The sequence below is a fragment of the Loxodonta africana genome, chromosome 18 (assembly GCF_030014295.1).
Source record: "Loxodonta africana isolate mLoxAfr1 chromosome 18, mLoxAfr1.hap2, whole genome shotgun sequence".
NCBI classification, from domain to species: Eukaryota; Metazoa; Chordata; class Mammalia; order Proboscidea; family Elephantidae; genus Loxodonta; species Loxodonta africana.
In genome coordinates this window covers 40,580,596-40,602,496 of record NC_087359.1, presented here as the reverse complement: position 1 = coordinate 40,602,496, position 21,901 = coordinate 40,580,596, and the positions used below count along the sequence as shown (strand labels likewise).

Sequence of the window (21,901 nt, the reverse complement as noted above, 5' to 3'; positions counted from 1 at the left end):
ACCCTTATTTTCAAAGCGTCACATAACCTTTATAAGCATAACGGTCTTGGTAAAGACAGTTCATCTAAGTTGTATCTAGAGTTGTAAACAATGATCTGGTGCCAATTTTTCCTTTTATTTTGCAGCATCAAGAGAAAGCCAATCAGGTTCATCAAAACAGAAGAAAAAGGCTAAGTCCCAGCAATACAAAGGACATAAGAAAAGTGGGTCACCACTTGATGTTCATATACATTTCCTAGTTGTTAATTAATTGGGGCCGTGGTATCCTTGCACAGAAAATGATAGCCCTTGTTAGACGTGATGACTGTGCATTATGTATTACGCTTAAAGGTGCAGTATGCCATAAAAGGCAAACCTTTTCAATGATGAGAAACACCTATATTTTCATTGACAGGAAAAATGATTACCATGGTTTTTAGAACCTACATGGTAAAGGATAGAGCCTATAAATGATTCTTAAAAAGATACATAAACCTACCAAAGGTTAATCTGTTTTTTGTTTTTGTTTTCCTTTTTATTGAAAACAGATGTTTAATGTTTACAAAAGACTTGGAGCCTGATAAACCCCCTTTCTATAAACCAAATCTTGCTAGAATGGTACTTGTAAGAAACCCAGGTTGATGGCTAACAGACTTAGGCAAAATTTTCTGAATCTCCTTTCTATATTTTACTTTATAATAAATGATTGTCGGCATTAATAGCCAAAGTAATATTAAATACATTTATAGCTGTATTTCATTCTTTTAAAACTTTTTTTCTCCACCTTAGAAAGCCACAGGTTTTTCTCTTCATGAAACTTGTCATGGAATATTTCATTCTGAGATAAGGTTATTTATTTTAAACGATATTTTTAAAAGTAAAAAGCACATTTGAGGATTAAAACTGAAATAGTTATTTCCACCTGACTTGCCATGTGTCCAATTAAGTGCTGATCTGTCCCGTTAACAACCAAGAGACTAAAGCAGCAAGAGAAACAATTGTATCTTATTCACATCTTTCTGATTATGGTATGATGCATCGAAAAACAAATTTCCTCACAAACATAAAATCCAAGTCAACCTCACAGCAGTGATAACCTAGAGGCCTCTCTCTTGCCTTATCTTTTATGTTACAGGCATAAGCCTCCCAGAGTCCCACAATTACTTTGCCCACTAGGTGCTTGCCAGGTCTGACATTGACCTAAAAGAACTTTAGAGAGCTTTGCCAGACCAGGCAGATTCAGAATGCTTACCTCATTTACCTGGAATTTTGAGGAAGAATTCAAATGGCTATGTCAATGGACTGACATAGCAAATATGATCTCAAAGCTTCCTATAAGGTTGAATAACACAGGCTGCTTCAACTTACCCTTTTGCTTTGTGTTGGACAAGACTTGAGATTTCAGAATTATCTTTCTAAGACATAGAATTAAGAATGCTTCTTTTTTTTTTTTTTTTAATACTCCTCAGTGGCTGTATGAGGTATACTTTTTAGAACTAATTTTTGGTGTTGTGTACACAGTTCGCATGCCTCCTTCAGTTTGACTCTCTCAGGGTTTGTCTTTGGTTTATGGGTTTAATGGTTTTGAACTAACGGGCTAGGGATATATGAAGAAGAATATAACTAATGAAGTGGCAATATCAAGTACTCCAGTTTTTAGTGATATTTATCATCACCAGATCTCTGGATTAGCTGGAAAAATGACTTGAGCATATTCTTTAACTATGACATCATCTCTAATGCCTTTAAATTGTCTTTTGAACACAGAAAGGAAAAGAACTACAGATCCACAATCCCTCATTTAAAACCCCTAGGGCCAGATGTGTTTTAGAATTCAGAAGTTTTTGAATTTTAGAAAAATGATACAGTGCGTATAGCATATGTTATGTAACACCCCTTGCAGACTCTGGGGCATTTTCTGAAGCAAAATGTGTATAAAAACTTAGGTTAAATAGGTCAAATAAAGATTATAAATAGTATCACCAAATAAGGTCAGGTTTTATTACAAACATTCTGTGAAAAAACATGTTGAATTTTGGAATTGAGGATAAGGAATTGTGCTGTATTAAGAAAATGCAGTCTTCATTGTAAGGGTGCTCTCTGCTCCTTTTAATTTTTATATTACTCAGCACAGAGCTTATTAGAAATATTTCCCACAAAACTTTAATTATCAAAATGAGAAAGAACGTGGGGTCCAGAAACCTAAGTCATCCAGTGCAAGCAGATTTATATCAATAGAAGATGGGTCACAAAACATTTTGCTTTTAAGTTTGCCTGCATATTACTATATTCTGGCTCTTTGTTTCATCTCGTAGCTCTTTGGTCTTTTTGTACTTAAAATCATCCATCGTTATGTCCTTTGGTGGAGTTCATTTTTTACAGAAATAGACTCTTGGTTGATTTCATTGTGTTCCTAACAAGCTGCGTTCATGCTATCAAGGGGTGGCTGTTAAGTAGTGACTTTGAGAACAAGAGTAATGTTCTGCCAAAAGGATCACACAGACTGTTGCCTACACAGCATCTATCCAATCTCGAAAGCCTCTCTTTCTCAAGGTGTAATAATTTTAGAGCAGGAAAATCAGCACTGATTAGTGACATACTTTTCCGTATTGTTTTCGGAGGCTACTGTGAGTAGTAGAACATTAGAGATCTCCTTGCAAAGCACGGTAGGAAGGCCTGCGCGGTTGCTGCACGTGGTTTGGGCTTGGGTTTGGTGGTTGAGAGTTGAGGTTTACTTAAAAAGAGTAGTTTCCAGATCATTTTACAGAGGGATGCTGTCTGATTAGATTGATCTTTAGTCCTGATTATACGAAGCATTAATTTGTGATTGGTCTTGCTTGGGTCATTGTGTCCTCTGGAAGGAACAGACAGTTTATACTCACAAAGATATGTAAGTATCCTTCAGCTTTCAACCCGATAAATGCAACATGCTAGGTTGTCGAATATTTGGATATGATTGTGGCAAAGTGCGGAATATTTTTTTGTTGGTGGTGAAAGCGTTGAAGGCTTCCTTATGTTTGCTTATGATCCTGTAACCAAGAGTGTGAGACTTCTGTTTCAAAAGAAATCAGATTGCTTTTTAAGAATTTGTAGGCAACACGCTTTAAGTTTTGGAAGTGCTTTTCAGACTAAGAATTGTACCTTTTTTCTCAAATAGCACACCCATGTACATAACGCACCCACACGTATAATAAAACAGTTCTTGGCATAGAATGGTTGGCAAAAAGTATAATGTGCATATTATTTGCATAAAAGTACAGCGTTTTCTGAAACAGTAGATTATAAACCAAAAGTTAGAGGAGCACGTTAGTATCAGTAAAACCCTGCTACCCAGATAATACACTTAAACTATCGAGCTTTGATTTTTCCTTGAAGGCTGATTGTTTGGGCTTATGTGGGCAGTGAGATGCTACCCTAAAAGTAGGGTTTTGAGACTCTCCCTTCCATTGGGTTCTTCACCCCTCAAGCTGAGTCTGCAGGTTTTTCTTGAAGGAAATTAGCCAGCTGTTTTCTACACTAAATGTTCTCTGTAGTTCATTTTGCTTTGTTTTGTTTTAAATTGTTTGAGAGCCAGGACCAGGATTACCAGACTCTCAGAGAGTGAAGATAATCTCCCCCATCACCACACACACCCCTCGCACACACACTTTTTTGTTTTCAGAAATACAAACCCTGCATAGTTGGTTCTCTTTTCATAGTGTCCTGTGCAGCACAGCCTTTCCTAGTTATATAATGCACTTTTCTTACCACACATGTAAGTAAAAGCTTACTTTAGTCTGACTTGATATTTAGAAAGGAAGATGCCAGTTGGGAAGAAGCCTGTCAGTTTGTCGAGCCTGCCCATGACAGGTGGGGTGCGGAGGAGCTTCTCTGGTGACGAAGAGTTGACTCCTCCTCCATATCGAACCCTTCCAGCACAGACGGCCCCGGAGGCCTTCCCACCTCCCAGCACTAGCCGGGAGTTCATTCCCAGCCTCAAAACAGGTAACTAGTCACATCAGCACCTCAGGTACTTCAGAGGGTGTAAGTGCTGGGCAGGGTGGTGGGAGACGAAGCATGGTCTGGCATGACAGATGCTGACTCATTAAATTTTTCTTTTCTTTTGACTAAAAAATTCATTTTCACTAGTCCTTGATAGTCACTTCACTAGATGAATCATCAGGGAAGGACTTTTGGTTTTATATAAAACCACATCTGAGCTTCAAGTTAGGATAGAGCTACAGTTTCAGTTTATGGAATTGTGCAACCACTTGAAGGGAATATTCCTTGGTTTCATTAAAATGATTGAACATTCTGCATCATAGAATTCCACTGTGTTACTTGACCTAGGAGAGAAGTGTGTCACTAGGGACTGATCTGATGGATGAGATCCAAAGATCAGGCTTTGTTTGACAAAGGTTCACAGCATCCCATCATGTCCCCTTGGAAAGGATGTGTTTTGAGTTCCACTGTAGGTTTGGTTCTGGTAGTAACATTTACTGATATCTTAGTTGAATAACATGGACTTGGAAATATGGATACCTTTATAATTTTGGTAATTTCATAATTACATGTTTATATATGTACAGAGGCTAATCAGGTAAATAACATTTAATTTAAGCTTAATTGGTTAGGCCAAGATAGTAGATTTAAAGACACTTGTGATCGTCCTTTGTAATTGCTAAGAACGAATGTGGTGTTACCGTAGGCTCCGTCAGAAAGGTTTCACTTGAGCGTAATGAAATTGAGACTTGAGAGCTGATAGCGTTAAAGCCAAAGTTGTATCTGCCTTGGCATATGTTCTGCCATATCGTAAATACTACTTTTAAACTAAATGGTTTGTATAATCAGCATTATTTAAAATGTCTTTTGTGTGTTGAAAGCCTACATGGGACTTAGTACCTAGTTGTCTTTTCTTCTCATCCCTCTGTTTGCTAATATTTTTGCACCTGAAGTTATCATTAGCCTTTTTTTTTTTTTTCTTTTTGCCATTTTAGGGTATGTTATTTAGCTTCTACCTCCCTAATGGTGTATTAGGTCGTCTTCATCCTTCCATCCTGTTTTTCTGAAGATCACTCTTAACATCCTTTCATCTAGAGAAAATTATGATACCTGCTTCGTATGAAGAACATATTAGGACTGAAAATCCAATGTTATCTGCTCTTTAACAGAGAAACCTTCAAAGTCTGTCTAAAGAGCATTCAAGTTTCATTTCTTATTAGTATATTTGCTTTAACTTTTTGTCTTTTTGCACTTGTTGTTTATGAAATAGTCGTCTTTTACCTAAGTAATTAACTGTGGGTATTGTGAGCCCTGAATGTATTTGAATTTTTATTGGATTTTGGGTGTGTTTTCTTTAAGCATTAAACTGATTTTGGAGATGTGTGTTACATTTTGTGAGAGGTTACGGATTGGTGGGAAACAAAAGTTGGCTTCTGGGATTAACAGAACCCAAGAACTTAGAGTAAATGTACTGAATGGAAACCATGTGATCTCCTAAGTGATTTCCTTCTTCCTTCAGTGCCTGTGGTGTCTTTGGAGCTAGGGGTGCATTTGTAGGACTTGGATGTGATCTTATTTTGGGGAAACTACATAGAGACTACATTGCTACCTTAGCTATCCGGAAGCTACAGTTTGCTTAGTCGTTGAGAGAGTTTATTATTTATGGGCATTCTAGCTGGGGAAATGATTTTGGTTGATTTATTTCCTGAAATGCTAGTGATTAGAGTCAACAAAGTGACTCCCTTTCAAAAGGAGAGCTAAAAAAATACATTTGTATAGAAGGTGACATTCAGCCACAGAACCTACTCTACCTCATCTATCATTCGTTGAGAATTAGGCTTGGAAAAGAGAGATTGTTAGTGTGCAGATACCAAACAGGCCTTGTTGTAGGTTCCATGAAAATTCACATTGAACACATTCCTCATCTGAGTGAATGTTTCACCTGTATCTTGAGTGACTTTATTTTAAGCACATCACTTCCATATTTCAATATGAGTAGAAGCATAATCCAGAGATTTGTTGTTAGTAGTAAATGGATGTAGCTTCAGAGTGTGCTTTAGAATCTCAGCTTATATTTGAATTAAAAAAAAAAAAAAATTTGTTTGAATGGAACATGTTCGGATCTTGAAGCACGGTAATTCTTTTCTCATTCATTTAGCCATCTGATCATCATATAACAAGATATTGTTTTAATCAACCTTTTATTGTGGGTACTGCACCTTTAATGAAACTTGTGTTTTGTTTTCTTTTTCTTGTGTTTATTTTCATGGCATCTTTACAATGTCCTGAACACTTTATTAATGCATGTTCGTTAGATTTGAAGGATAAGAGTCATACATTTTATTGTTCTCCATAAAAGAAGTTTTATATTAAATAGGTTTGTAAAGAAAGGAAGAACTGCACAGCTTTGTTGGCTTTAGTTTGAGCAGTCTGATTTGGGGGTTATTTTGCTATTTTTACTGTAGGGAAATGTATTCACTTTTCAGTCTTTGGTATTAAATTTTTCACAAGTAACCAAAGTAAAATAAAACATTGGTACCTCTCTAAAGATTATATTTTAAATTAGTAAATAAGATGCCAAGGACCATTATTTTTAAAACTAATTTTTTATAAATAAAACAAAGACATGAAGTATTTTTCTGTGACTGTACTGTTAGATGTTAAAAATACAGCCGTTTTGATATTGTTCCACATGATGACACAGCTGAGTTACTGCTTCATGAAAAACTTGATTGGCTTACGACTTATCTAAATACTCTTTGAGTTCTAATTCTCATAAATTGATTTTTTTTTTTTCCGAGTATGAGCAGGTCCCAATTTACATTCCATCTTTATGCTTTCGCTCACCCTAGTTGTACTAAAAGGATCCATAATGGAAGAAAAAAAAACTTAGAACTTTTATTTGGAGCCAGATTACCTGCAGGGACCAGACAGTTCCCTCCGTGAGTCAGGCCACCAGCATGAGTGTGACTCACACATTGTAGGTGTGGTGAGCCACTGGAGTAGGTGGAGATCTCAGGCTAATCCTAGCCACTCAAGATTTCTAGTCTCATGTTCCTAGCTCCTCCCTAGTTTTCAGATTTTTATATGAAATGTCTCATTTCAAAATGTTTTACTCAAATATAAAAAGAACCATGGGGTACAGGCAAAGGCGTAGGGGAGCACAGTTAGTGACCTGTGCGTGCTGAAGAAACTGGAATAGAAAGTTCGTTCACATTGCTTGCCGTGGGAATAGATTGCAGTAACTGTTAGCACACAAGATTAGCTCACCTGTTTTTTAAATTATCTAAAATTTTACCGTTAAATTTTGATTGAACAGTAATTTTTTTTTTTTTTAATCTGAGTGATCAGTAGTTATTGAGGCTGGTCCTTAACACCCAGCTGAGCTCTGCTGCACAGAAGAGGGAATGAGCACTTTAATTAGAAAAGTGGAGAAGTAATTTTCTGAGGGAGGAGCTGTGTGAGAGAAAGTAGGCTTCAGGAAAATGAGTTAGGACAGTCTTAAACTACTGGGTAATCGTGTTGAGGAACAGTAACAAGTAAAGACGGGTTTATAAAAGGCAATAGGAAAACTTCATAGTTAACCTTGGCCTGAAATTTTTGCCTAGGACCAGCCTTGGTACCATGAAAAGGCAGATGAAATTCCTCTTTCTCTTCTCTTCATCCTTGCCCATGTACCATAAGAGCCCTGCTCTCACTGAAAATTCTGACTAGCATACAGCTACATTGTAGATTGAGTAGACTTCTGTGGCTATCCAGAAGCCTAAACCCACTTAAAATTGGAACCTGAAAATAGTTTTTCATAGAAATAAATAAATATAAGACCTGACCTGTTCGTAAATTGAGGATTGCCTGTGCTGTTTGTTTTCATTAAAAAGCAAGTCATCATAATGGACCACAACTAGCATGCCCTCCACCAATCTGAGTCCAAAACAACTAGATGGTGCCCAGCTACCACCTCTGACAGGGATCACAATAGAGGGTCCCCAGTAGAGCTGGAGAAAAATATAGAACAAAATACTAACTCACAAAAAAAGACCAGGCTTACTGGCCTGACAGAGACTGGAGAAACCCCAAGAATACAGCCCCAGGCCACCCTTTGAGCTCAGTGATGAAGTCACTCCTGAGGTTCACCCTTCAACCAAAGATTAGACAGGCCCATAAAACAAGACTTAAAGGGGCACACCAGCCAAAGCGCAAGGACTAGAAGGCAGGATACGGGAAAGCTGTTAATAGGGAACCCAAGGTCAAGAAGGGAGAGTGTTGACATGTCGTGGGGTTGTTAACCAGTGTCATAGAACAAAATGTGTACTGTTTAATGAGAAGCTAGTTCTGTAAACCTTCATCTAAAGTACAATTAAAAAAAAAGTCATCGAATAAGAACTCAGGCAGTATTACTACTAAGTGGATACCATTGGTAATGTTAGAGTTCTGCACCAATCTGATATTGCTGGTATCAGCAAATTCTTTTTAATGAAAATGATTACTCAGCTTTTTTTTCTTTTTTAGTTTTAAGTATAGGAGTACTCACATCATATTTTTTTATGCAAGGAATCTTTTTAATAAAGGTACTTCTTGGGAATAATAGATTATATTAAAGTCATATTTATTGCTGCTTATTAAATATTGTTCAGGACCACATAAGAAATGTGTCATTGTTTATACCAGACATTGACAGAAAAGTGAATACATAATCAGAAAAATTCTAATTAATATAGTCAAATTAGTAAGCTCTGTTATTTTGAAAATGTCCAGTGAATAATAGGCAGCATTGTTTCTTTTTTAGAATATTCCTTAATTAACTGCTGGTACCCTTTGAAGACTAAAATCAATTGATTGCTTATATTTCAGAGGTCTAATTTTAAGAGTTAATGAAGTCTTATTAAGACTTAATATTGTTATTCTTAAGGCTCATTAAGACTTAAAGAAGTCTTACTAATTATAAAGCTGGTGGAACCTGAAGATAAAAGGCACTCTGAATATTCCAGAAAGGCTTAATGACATTCTGTGTCTTTATCTCTCTTCCATACAGTGACCACACTGCAGCTGAAGGAGGAGTTGCTAGATGGAGAGGATTATAATTTCCTCCAAGGAGCATCTGATCAGGAAAGCAATGGCTCTGCCAACTTCTACATCAAACAAGAGCCATGAGGCAGCTCAGAAACGGAGGGCGGGAGGGGAAGCATTTTACACAGGACTGATTTCTAGTCAACCCAGCTGTACAGCGGAGCTATTCTACTGGGACATTTTGCTAAACAGAAGATTTTCAGTTCCAGATTTTTCAGGTGGGTGGGCAAACTATTTTAGTCTGGGGGAAATTTTTTCAATTTATAAAGATGGACAATTTTTGTGTTGTATTTGAAGCTTTTGAAAGAATTTTGTAATATTTTCCAAGTTTGGATTTATGTGCATTGTTAACAAGAACTGAAATTCTAACTTTTTGGTAAGATTAAAGTTTAGGTAGGAGGATTGAAGGAAGTGATTTAAGAAGGATATAGTTGTAAATGCAAACGAGCTGTCATTACAAATGAACCTTTTTGGTACCTGTTGGGAGATTTTGGGATATTAGAAGTTAGGCCAGTCACATCTCCAGCTCCCTTTGCTGCAGAAATATGCAACTGAACCCCACATGGCGGGTTCACCACCACATAGATCATGGAAGGGGAAATTAATTCTGCTTGTTAGCATTTTATTGCAGCCCATTTTAAATGTTTGTACAGAAATGTTTTTCATTCTGTGAAAGATTATTTGGAGTTCTATATGGAACTGGAAGAACTCTGGATACTTTTATATGTTCTCTCTTAATTTAAAAAAAAAAAATGATTAAAATTATCCTAACACTAAAGTGTTAAACTGGAATGGTTGATAAGATATACAGGATCTCAGTCTACATGTTGAGTGGTTGGAGAAAATGCAATATTGTCCTAAGTTTATTTTATTTTTCTTACTGAAATATATTCCCCAAAAGGGATTCTGTTCAGTTCTCCACCATTTCTCTCAATCTGTGAGACAATACTTGGTAAAACCACACCCCAAAACAGATGTTCTATATTACCAGGAGAATCAAAAGTTAAGGCCAAAATAAATTTAAATTGCAAAATCATTCCAGCTCTGCTTTAACTATCCTGGACTTATTAAAAAAACTAATTTGAAAAAGAATTTCTTAATTTTCTTAAAAGTCCATATATATAGTAGAAACTGTGTCTTAACTGTACTCAGAATTAATTTAAAAAAAATAACTGATTTGGACCATTTTAAACATTCCCTATTTTAAAATTGATATCGCTTCCTTAAAAAAAAGGATACAGAAAGGGTAAATTGAGGAAAAGGTTTGCTCTCTGCATCTGCTGACTTTCTACTGAGCTGTGACTGAATAAGAGAGCTCTAGCGTTTACCAGTGAGGTTCATAAAACTAAACTCTCAGGAATTAATTGCATCTGTTCTAGAAGTGCTTCTGGGTCTTAGCCTGGCCTCTTCAGAGTGGTAATACTGACCATCTCCTCTGGAATATAGGTAGGGCTAATTAGAAATTAATCAAAATGATTAACCTCTACAGTCCTTCAGTCTTTGGAATGCTTTAAAAAAAAAAAAAAAAAAAAGTTAATGGAAAGCCCCAGGAGACGATTTTAGGTAAGATTTTTGTTTGAATTTTAAAATGCATAGAAATTAAAAACCAGCAATTTATTTTCTAAAATATTGCTCTACTTTTGGGTATAATAGCATTGGTAATACACACAGGTTTACCTCATTCTATGCAAGAGGGGTTAATAACATAAGGTTTTGTAGTTGCTACTGGAAGTAAAATTTGTTACTTTATAGTGTAAGAATGTATGGAATTGCATGTCAACATTTCTTAATACTGACTCTTTGGGGGCATAAATGCAGATCATATCAACGCAAGTTGATTCGCGTGTAAAATATATGTGAATTCAGCATTAAATTACTGGATATTAAACATTGCTGAGAGGGACCTACTGTAAATGTGACATCGTCACGCTTCCCAAATCTTTAACTTTTAGGACTCTTCCCATAAATTTAAAGCCTAGATAAGACTTCCAAAGCAAGGGTTACAACAATCTTTATTCTCAGGCTTAGCAAATTAAACCTAGGACTGTGGTTCCATGATACGGGCACAAGAGGCCAGTTGTGTGGTGAACCCTACCAACACCTTGGGGCTAGGGGCTCTAGGGGGAACTGAATAAATCAAGAGGGATATGATTTGGAGCCAGTCAGTCCTGGTGATTTAGTTCTGTGAAATGCTCATTTGTAGCCAGGTTATATAAGCTTCCACTTCTACAGCAAAACCAGGCTCTGAGTGTTTTAGAATTTCCTACTCATGAAGTATTTCTTGTCTTGATCCCATGACCAACAGTTAAAAGTTGGTAAGGACTTTCTACAGTCTAAACACAGTCTGAAGCCCTCGTCATTGTTCAGGCTCTAACTCCTTCTGCTGACAAGCAGAAAATAAGTTAATGTAGAGGAGGTTTATGTCTTAGCCATAACTCAAATCGTATAACTCATTAGCCCCCATTCTCTTTTACAGTTCAAACTGTACTGCTGACCTTGGGTTTGTTTTTATTTTTTTCTTGTTAGAATTATTTGGGGACTTTTGGTAGTTTAAACTCTTTAACCTTTTCCTTGCTGTGTATGAGGAAAGCTAAAGCTGTTATCAACTTCTTATTCTACGGATACTAACACGGGTTTTCAGTGTTTGTTTGTTTTTATTATTATTAATTTTGCGTGATGTGAATACCCTCTTCCGTCAATATTTGTATTATGGTGCTATATATTTGGTAATGATTCTTTAATATTGGGGAGGGATTTTAAAAATACTGTGATTAAACTGGGTTTCTTCCTTTAATTTTCATATTTTAAATAAAGCCACAGTCATTTATACAAAAGAAAAGCATCTGTCCCTGAGCAAATCTCTTGAGGACAGAGGTCAAAGTAAAACTGCGTAAGGTTTTTACATCATTTCTGTATGTATTTGATATATAGATCAATATCTGTACAAAATTAATCTTTTATTTTCTTGGTAACTTGTGATCATTGAGAAAGCGTTTGAAACTTTCTCATGAAGTGTATATAATGGCGTGAAAAATTCCTTCAGAGAAGTTTATGTTCCTTTCATTTTTACCAAATTGCAAATTTTCAGCATGGATGTGAAAAGCATTAATATTATAACTTTGTGTACAAGATGAAAATAATTCACTAAATTTGCCCTTTTTTACACAAAATAAAATGTCAAAGTTAAGTTGTAACTTATTTGAGCGATTCTTTAATTTTTTTTGCGGGGGGGAGTGGTATTCAAAATCCTGAGTGCCTCCTATAAGCAGTCAGAGGCCCTTGTGAAAGTGAGATCACAACTCCGTCAGTGTGCTCTGATCAGGTGAAGCAAGCACACAAGTGCTATAGTCTAGCAGTTGAAGAATTCACTTCTGACTGGCAACGGAGGAAAAGAATATGGGTAGACGTGTAGACAAATGGAGTCCCAGGGCAGTGCAAACAGTTAACTCAGCTTCTAACCAAAGACTTGGAGGTTCAAGTCCAACCCCAGACACCTTGGAAGAAAGGTTGGTAGAACTGCCCCATAGGGTTTCCAAGAAGCAGCTGGTGGATTCAAACTACCAAGCTTTTCGTTAGCAGCCTCAGCTTTTAACCATTACACCAACAGGGCTCCTTGGTGATCTGCTAGTGAAAAACAGCCATTGAAAACCCTAGGGAATACAGTTTTACTCTGATGTAGGGGGTTGCCATGAGTCAGGTATGGTGACGAGGTTGCATTTGAACTGGGATTTCACAGAAAGGTGGGGCCAGAGGGAAAAGGTGACAACAGCAGCAGAGGTGAATGTGGACCATTTATAGGGGAATTAAATCCCCTTAGCTACAGCATGTTTCAGAGTTACCAGTGCCATCAAGTCGATTTCAGGGTTAGCATGTTTATTTTTAAAGAGACTTTTTGACTCCATTAACCTCAACAGCAGACAAGGTTCACAGGAGTAAATTATCCCAGCTAGCTCTTAATCTACATTAAAAGTGAATGTAAAGAACCCTTCCTTTACCAACAACTGATTATTTGTAAAATTATTAACCTTTTACTACAAAAGCGGTTTGTAGAGAATTTTAGGCATGTTAAATAATAGATGGATTGGGTCTCTCCAAACCAAAAAAAAACCAAACCCATTGCCATCAAGTCGATTCCGACTCATAGCGACACTACAAGACGGAGTAGAACTGCCCTGTAGTTTCCAAGGAGCGCCTGATGGATTTGAACTGCCAGCCTTTTGGTTAGCAGCTGTAGCACTTAACCACTAGGCCACCAGGGTTTCCTGGGTCTCTCCAGGGGTTATAAATTTCACACTTTAGAAAAATATAACAAATTTCAAGTAAAACAAAGGTAGAAACTAGTTTCTACTCTGCTTTCTGCCTTAAATGGCTGAACAATTGCTAAAAACCCCCCCAAAAAAAAAATTCATTGTGGTCAAGTCAATTTCAACTCCAAAGAACCCAAACCCACTGCATTTGAGTCAGTTCTGGCTCAGAGAGTAGAACCGTCCCATAGGGTTTCCAAGGCTATAAATCTTTATAGGGTTTCCAAGGCTATAAATCTTTACGAAAGCAGGCTGCCACATCTTTCTCCCACGGAGCAGCTGGTGGGTTTGAACTGCAGACCTTTCAGTTAGCAGCCAAACACCTTAACCATTACGCCACCAGGACTCCATAATTGCTCTAGTAGTAATTCCCAGATTGGCTCTCATTTAATATCCCGTGAGCTTTGATACATGTTTCTTTCTTTAAACTACTACATGCCTCTTGGGAAACTGGTTTCCTGCTATGCTTTACGCCCAGAATATGTTTTGAGATTAACAGATTTTCCCCAAAACAACTCTTAGCACTGTATTGTTTTTCAAGCCTTGTGAGGCAACAGGTACTTTTTAGTCTTTTACTGAAGTTTGGGTACCCTTTTTGGCCTGTTAGGAATTCCAAGCTCAAAGAGCAGGCCAAAATAGGGCTTGCCCACGTTGTGAACAGACAATTATGTAAATGCATTAAATTTTACTGAAAAGCATATAAAGGGTTCTGAATGAATTGCCCCCTTCTACACACCTAGCTCTGTAGGATTAGGTCCTAAACCCAACCTTACTCCAGGAGCAAGTACTTTTAATCTCACCGTAGTCTCCCTTCTTATTCCGCCCCACCAAATTCTAATATCTAAGGCCTTCCTCTCAGCTGTCAGTTTCAGCTTTGACTTTGCTTACCCTCCAAGCTCAGGACTTTCTTGTGTCACTTGGAAAACCGTATATAAAGGAAAAGAGCACAGCTGCTCAGGCCGGAACCAGGTTTCTTCACTTGCTAGTTACTATGTCACTTGGCTCAGTTTGTAAAGGGGGGATATTAGGCCAACCTCCTGAATTCTTTGAACAGCCCTGACAGAGACTAAACCTGACTTCACTGTGCTGCTTCTAAACCAAGGACCTCAATCAGTGTGGATAAGATATTGGGGCAGCACGTTAAAACCACAGATCGTGAGAACCTACCATTCAAACTTCATTTCTGCTTACCTGTGTGAAAAGCACGCAGTGCTCAAAGACATACATAAATTAAATTTGAAATTGAAAAATAATTTAGAAATGTTAAATTTTTTGGCAATTGTTGACCTGAAACTAAAATCCTGACATGTTTTTTGTAGTAAGCTGTGAATTACTTCTCATGTCACTGTATTTAGTATTGGAATATACATGAAAAATTCAGTTCCGAGTCTTTCATCTGGGAGTGAAATTTAGCCTTCAGCAGTCTAACAAAACTACTTGTACATTAATGTACTTCCGTAATTTTTAAGCCAGACTGCAGATGACTGGTATATATTATCTATTCGTATGGATAGGTGCTATTTGGCATTTTATAACTGCCAACCCAACAAAATTAACCATAAAAGCAGGGAATAAAAACTCACAGCTTGTTAACCCAGGAAACAGGCATAATGTCTCATCCAAGTGAAGAGTAAGAAAGGGGTGGGAATACAGGAATATTAGACCACCAGGTGTGGGCCAGGCACTAGGTTAACTATGTATATTATTTCATTTCATCCTACATTATAATGGTAGGTGTTATCCCCATTTTACAGATGTCTTTAGCCTTCCATTTCCTCATAATTGCCCGATTTGCAGTCAAAATAGATGTAAATCTGGACCACTTGATTATGTCTTTCATACTACTAAGTGTGAGCAGATCCTTCCTATAGAAATAAATGTTTCTGCATCAGCTGAAGCAGTTACTTCCTTACTAGTTTCCATAAACAACCAGCACCCCCCTGGTCCTCTCCAGCCGTCTCTGCTTGCTTTCCCTCAGAGCCTTGAAGTGTATGAAGGCACTGACGATACCATCAGATCAGTCTCCCACAATACCAAAAAAACCAAACCCAGTGACGGCAAGTCGATTCCAACTCATAGCTACCCGACAGGACAGAGCAGAAATGCCACATCTTTCTCCCACAGAGAGGCTAGCAGGTTTGAACTGTGGACCTTTTGGTTAGCAGCCAAGTGCTTAACCACTGCACCACCAGGGCTCCATTCTTCCATGATAAACAGGATTAATTAGCTATAGATAGTACTACTTAATAGCCAGAGAGCCAAGCCTCCTCTTTCAGCTTAGTATCAAGTAAGCACAGGAGATGGTGCCCAATTTCCAAAGTCTTTATTGGGAAATGTACTTTAGAAAAAAATCCTCAATGCTATTGCTTCCAAGTCTGTGGAATGCAGAGCTATGTGTAGGGGCACATAAAGCAGTGCCAAAGGGGAGGAGACTGCTGCTTTGTCCACCTCTTATTCATAGACCCAGTCGTGGGCACAAGATTTGTAGTCAATCAATTCATCAGGCTTAAACCACAAATTGATTTCTTTCTCAGCACTTTTTACTGAATCACTGCCATGAACGATGTTCCTAAGAAAGAAAACAATTACTGGTTAGCCATGTTTTAAAGTATAAACATATGTTTCATGGATAAAACAAAGGACAGACATTGCAGACCTTTTCACCCAAACTGCCACTTGAAGCAGCAGACCAATTACCCCCAAAATATTTCTCCTTAAAAGCAAAGCAACTATAAAACTAAGTGCTTGATTTAAAAACACCCTGGTTCAACTTAATTGTGCTTCCAGTTTTCCCCTCAAAACAGCAGTTGTACCCCAGGACTGCTGGTGCCACAGAACATTCCTTCTCAAGTTTTGGAGAATGCAGGAATAGCTAAACCTAACCCCAGCCTAAAGTCCTGACCAGATGTGATATATTCATTATCAATGGTCATTTCTACTGGATTTCCATACAACACTGACACAGCCCAACCAGGAAGTAGATCCCTATTAATGACAATCTCTTTAAGTGTTTTTCACACTTTATTCCATCTGAGTCTCGTAACTGTAAAGTTAACCAAACACCAAACCCAATGCCATCGAGTCGATTCCAACTCATAGCGTTCCTACAGAACAGAGCAGAACTGCCCCATAGAGCTTCCAAAGAGCGCCTGGTGGACTACAGCTGCCTGACCATTTTGTCAGCACCCGAACGCCTAACTGCTGTGCCAGTTAGCCAGGCCATTATCCTTTTTGTATAGATGGAGGAACCAAGAGGTTAAGTGACACATCCACAGAGCCAACAAGGGCAGAGCCCAGGCTAGAAACCTTCCTTTCCCCCGCACCCAACACTTTGTACTGTGCCACATAGGATCCACCACATGCAGCAATCTCGTGCAGTGTCTTGGTTAAAATTTTAAGTAGCCTAGGGAAGTAGCTATTTGAGAAAGCCTTTATCCAATGATAATTAAGGCCTAATTACAAATTTTTCTAAAATTGGGATGTGCCAAAAATGTTTGCTTTTATACCTACATTTAAATGCCTTGGAGAAAAAGTGATCCAACTCCCCCAACCAGGACTCACCTGCCAACTTGAATACAGAAGTCCCCACGAATGGTGCCTGGCTTAGAATCAGCTGGATTGGTCTCCCCAAGCATCACTCGACCTGTCTTCACCACATTCAGCCCCTCCCAGACCTTGACAGTAGAGAAAAGGAATTCCATCAGATCTGCCATCCAGGACCACTAGGGACAAATATTTACTCCTAACCAACATCACATCAATTAGATCAATCAGTGACATGATTATCGACCACAGTAGACAGTAGAGGCTTATATAATAAGCTCTATTGAGAGTGTATTGCTAGGATACAGGGAAAAAAGTCTACCCAACTTAGAGATTTCCCAGTATAGCAGAGATGGACATAAATAAGACTGAAGAATCCTTATGCAGCCACAAACACTGAGAACAAATAGTGATGGAGTAGAAAAGTGATCTGACTGGAATAGCATCAGTGGGAAGGGCTTCCCAGAAGACTTGTCAGACTGGTCTGGTCAGAGAAAGGGGAAAGTACATTCCAGTACTTTTGCTTCCAATTGGACACGAGGGCCACAAGAAGAAAAAAACAGGACTACAGACAACTTTTGCTTCCTGTGTTATATATAGTATGAATTTTTCATGAGAAAATACTTTTAAAAATACTTCTTTAATCCAGAAAATGTTAGTCTAAACTGCCTGTCAAACAGCTGAGGCAATTTGTTTTTGGGTAGGCAAAAAACTGAAGCAAGTTAGCACTTTTTTTGTTGTTGTTATTAGGTGCCATCAAGCCGGCTGCTACTCATAGCAACCCCATGCACAAGAGAACAAAACACTGCCTGATCCAGTGCAGTCCTCACAGTCGTTGATATGCTTGAGCCCACTGTTGCAGCCCCTGTGTCAGTCCGTCTTGTTGAGGGTCTTCCTTTTTTTCGCGGACCCTTTACTTTACCATGCATGATGTCCTTCTCCAAGGACTGATCCTTCCTGATAACATGTCCAAAGTATGTGAGACACAGTCTCACCATCCTTGCTTCTAAGGAGCATTCTGGTTGTACTTCTTCCAAGAAGATTTATTTGTTCTTTTGGTAGTCCATGGTATATACAATATTCTTCAACCCGAGAGAGATACTAAGGACCTTGTTGTTAGTTGCTGTTGAGTCAATTCCAACTTCAAGTATCCTTAGCTTATTTTGCTAAAGTCTGGTTTCCCTTCTTCTCCCAAGCTCCTAGTTGCTCTGTTAACTAACTTCAAACCCAAACCAAACCCGCGGCTGTCAAGTCAACCCTATAGGATAGAGAACTGCCCTGTTGGGTTTCCAACCAAGGCTGTAAATCTTTAAGGAAGCAGACTGCCACATCCTTCTCCTGTGGAGTGGCTAGTGGGTTCAAACCAAGACCTTTTGGTTAGTAGCCAAGCACTTTAACCACTGTGGCACCAGGGATCCTTAACTAAAGCCAAACCTGTTGCCATTGAGTCAATTCCAACTCGTAACTAACCCTAAGAAGCTCCAATTATAAAATAAGGAATTTGGAGTAAGTAGGAAAGAAGTCTAAAAAGAGAACAGAACAAGCAGACATTGAGTCAAGCCAGTTACATTATCAGTCCTTATATACCTTGGTTCCTGCTCATACCCCACAGGCACTCACCATGGCCACAACTGGTCCTGAGTTCATGTACTTCACCAACCCAGGGAAGAATGGGCGGTCTTTCAGATCAATGTAATGCTGCTTCAAGTGTTCCTCGGAGGCCTGGCATTGAAGAGGAAGTACCAATTAGGAAATAAGCCAAAAAGGCTCAAATATTGCTCCTCCCATCCTCAGAACCCCCCACTAACATGTTAAAAAAGGTGCTCTAAAAGTCTAGTGATGTATTTTTAGTTCATATTCATATTAAAAAATCCCACCCAAACATTAAACGGGTGCTATTTTAGCAGACCATAAAGACATCCTCATAAAGTGAGTGACCTTACGGATTTTATAATCCTAAAAAATAGGTGCTTTGAGGATCTAGATGGATTCAGAAGTTAAACATTGGCTGTCACTGAAGTACAGAAAGGAAATACACCAGAGAGGTCAATGTTGCCAGGCGGAAACCCCAGGTTCTGCTCGGTGTGACTCATCCCAGTCACCCGATAAAGGAGAGATCAAGGTGGGAGAGTGGACAGGTGCCTTTAATTCACCGCACAAGAAGCAGGGCTGCTGCCACCAAGGCTGCTCAAAGGGGGTGAGGGGGAAGGTTACTTTTAAAGGGTTTACAAGTAGAAGCTCATACAAGTTATATCAGGAACACTCAGTCATACTATGAAGGCACAATGGGATTTGCATATAACTTCATGCATGAAGTGTTCAGAAAATGCTAGTTAAATTCCACCCAGAGGAGGGGAAGTTACTATGTATGAGATCTGAAAGGTTATCCTGGATGTCAACATTGCACCTAAACTGGTTTCCACCAATTTCCTCTAGTTTGGGGGCAACTGTTAAGGAGAGGGGAACCAGGATTTTAATGTAAAGCTACCGGGCGTGCCAAGCAAGCTGCTTGAGGCAGTGCAATTTTCCCCAACCTGGGACCTCTGTCTTAACTCATATCAAACTTCTCTGGTCTACTTGCAATGCCCTTTTAAACAAACATTTTCAGATGTTAACTGAGTACTTTCTCCTGTGCTGATAAGCCTGGTTAAAATATCAGTACTTAGATCCATAACCCTTGAGTGTAGGGTACATATCTGTGCCCCAAATTTAATCTGGAAAATATACTTTAGTACCCTATGCCAAAGGGCAGAGGAGGTCCTACCTAAAACTTCAGTTATCTGGAAGTTTCAGCCTAAAGCACAAAAGGATTCCAAGACACAACCCCGTGCATGTGTGACCCACGGGCCAGGGGAAGGGAGTCTGGGGCTCAGGCTTTCTTCACTCCCTGCTTCCACCTGCGAGGGACAGGCAGGGTGGCGGGCCCACGCTTGCACGCACCCGCAAGGAAGCCAGGCTCCAGAAGCAGGAGTCACGTTACTTCTTAACCTTCCCAAGGGCGTCTGCCATCTGGCCAGAGACTGGGCCTTGGAAAAGGCAGCCCCGCCCCAGAGGGCCCCGGGGTGAAGGAATTCCCGCAGGGGCCAAATTAGCAAAGGGAACCCCGGCTCGATAAGGACTCGCGCACAAACGCCGCCGAGAGGATAAGACACCCGGGACACAGCTACTGAGTGGGGGAGGGGACTCGTTACCTGAACGAACTTCATGGCCACGAGACGGAATCCCTTCTGCTCAAAGCGCTTGATGATGTCGCCCACGAGGCCACGCTGCACGCCGTCCGGCTTAATGGCGATGAAGGTGCGCTCACTGTTGGCCATGGTCCTGCGAGCGCAGAGGTCGGGTCAGGGCCCGAAGGCGGCGAGGCACAGACCGCGCCCGGTCCCGGTCCGAGTTCCGGGTTCCGCGCCGGGGAAGCCACGTGGACGCCCACCCGCCCGGCTCGCTTAGCCCACCTCGCGCCGGCCGGGAGCGCGGGCCCCTCCGCCAGCCGCCGGGGGACACGTGGCTCCCGGCCGCTTCCGCCCGGCCCGGCCTGGAGGCCGCCGCCCCTGCGCAGATCCCGAGAGGCGCGGAGGGGACGTGGCAGGGGTCCCGGGGGAGCGCAGAGCCGGGCGGGGAAACCCGGCTCCGACACGGCGCAGGGGCCGGCAACGGAGGGCACCAGCAGACGGGGTCCACCCGTCGCGGCACAAGAGGGCCAGGGCGCCGGGAGGAGGACGCAAGGAGAAAGCGCCCCCACCCGCCTTACCGGGAAGGTGGAGGGGAGCAGGCGGCGGGTGCGCTGCTTGCGGTGCGGAGCGGAGACCTGGAGAGACCACCGGACCCGGGAACAGTCCTCGGAGGAGGGGCGCGGGGCGGGGCGGAGGGCGGCCACACCCCGAGGGCCCCGCCACCCAGCCCGCGGGGGCCGGATGCTGTCGGAGGACATTGCCCACGTTCTGCTACTTTCCAGTCCCGTTCCTTCGGTTCGCTGGTGAGGGATCCAGAGGCAGGAAGTGATTTGTTTTCCACCTGGGTGTCCCACATCCCAAGTCCAACTTCTCATCTTTTCAGCACCTCCGTCATCCCCACATGTCCCCAAGACACACACACGCACACACACACACACACACAGGAAAACCTGCTCCTGGTCTTGACTTCTTTAACTCAGTCAATACCATCTCTTTCCCCCATCCACTCGGGCACCCAGAGTAAAGCTTGACTCTCGGTCCCCCTCCTCCCACCCACAAAAACGTTAACCTACCTACGTCTGAATTCCAGCCTTCCTTTTCCATCCCCTCTGCTTGAGCCCGGATTCAAGCCCTCAACTTAACTCATCCAAATTAATGGGCAGTTTCCCAACGGCCTGACCTGTCCTTCCAAGGCCCACCTGATCCTGGCTGTCCCCTGCTTTGATGACTTCCGTGGCCTACCAGATCCCGTTCCTCGTGGTCTTCACGGTAAGCTCTGTACCCTCCCTGCCTGTCTCCCCACCTACTTTTCCAGCCCCAACTTAGCCACCCCATTCCCGCCCTGAGATGACAACGACTGGCCCACCCAGCATGATTACGTGGTCAGGTTATCCAGGTCAACCTAAGACACATTTACCCTTGTCAAGTGCACCTAGAGTCTCTCCTAGGAATCAGGTCTGCTATATTTTTGCAGACAATTCCCACCTCCTTTCTGCTTGGCAACCCCCTAGCCAACTTTAGGGCCAAGTAGTTCTAGTGTAAGGAGCCCTGGTGGCTCAATGGTTAAGTGAACTAAGCTACTAACCAAAGGGTTGGCAGTTTGAACCCACCCAGGGGCTCAAACCCAAAAACCCGTTGCTGTCAAGTTGATTCCAACTCATAGTGACACTATAGGACAGAGTAGAACTGCCCCTTATGATTTCCAAGGAGCGCCTGGTGGATTTGAACTGCTGACCTTTTTGTTAGCAGCCATAGCACTTAACCAGGGTTTCCTTCAGAGGCTGAGTGGACAAAAAGACCTCGCAATCTGCTCCTGTAAAGATTACAGCCTAGGAAACTCTATGGGAAAGTTCTACT

General features: G+C 40.7%; 2 protein-coding genes across 16 annotated transcripts in view; one reads left to right on the top strand and one right to left on the bottom strand.

The window, feature by feature from the left end:
- The window catches only part of MBTD1 (mbt domain containing 1), a 74,232-nt gene extending 63,616 nt beyond the window's left edge, over positions 1–10,616 (top strand). For 11 of the 15 annotated variants that reach the window (XM_064271249.1, XM_064271248.1, XM_064271243.1 and 8 more), the window contains 3 exons: positions 126–203; positions 3,772–3,963; positions 8,993–10,616. In XM_064271249.1, coding sequence (XP_064127319.1) covers positions 126–203; positions 3,772–3,963; positions 8,993–9,111 — 389 coding nt within the window. In that variant the 3' untranslated portion in view covers positions 9,112–10,616. Of the gene's footprint in view, positions 1–125; positions 204–3,771; positions 3,964–4,955; positions 8,968–8,992 lie in introns of those variants that run through there. The other 4 variants (XM_010594312.3, XM_023553573.2, XM_064271250.1 and 1 more) reach the window with 3 other exon arrangements.
- A 5,021-nt stretch (positions 10,617–15,637) lies between these two features.
- NME2 (NME/NM23 nucleoside diphosphate kinase 2) lies at positions 15,638–20,728 on the bottom strand. The gene is made up of 5 exons (XM_010594317.3): positions 20,623–20,728; positions 20,066–20,195; positions 18,495–18,596; positions 16,893–17,005; positions 15,638–15,900 (listed from the first exon to the last, which is right to left on the bottom strand). The coding sequence occupies exons 2-5, from the start codon at positions 20,189–20,191 to the stop codon at positions 15,783–15,785; spliced, it is 459 nt and encodes a 152-aa protein (XP_010592619.1). The 5' UTR covers positions 20,192–20,195; positions 20,623–20,728; the 3' UTR covers positions 15,638–15,782.
- Positions 20,729–21,901: the final 1,173 nt, after the last annotated feature.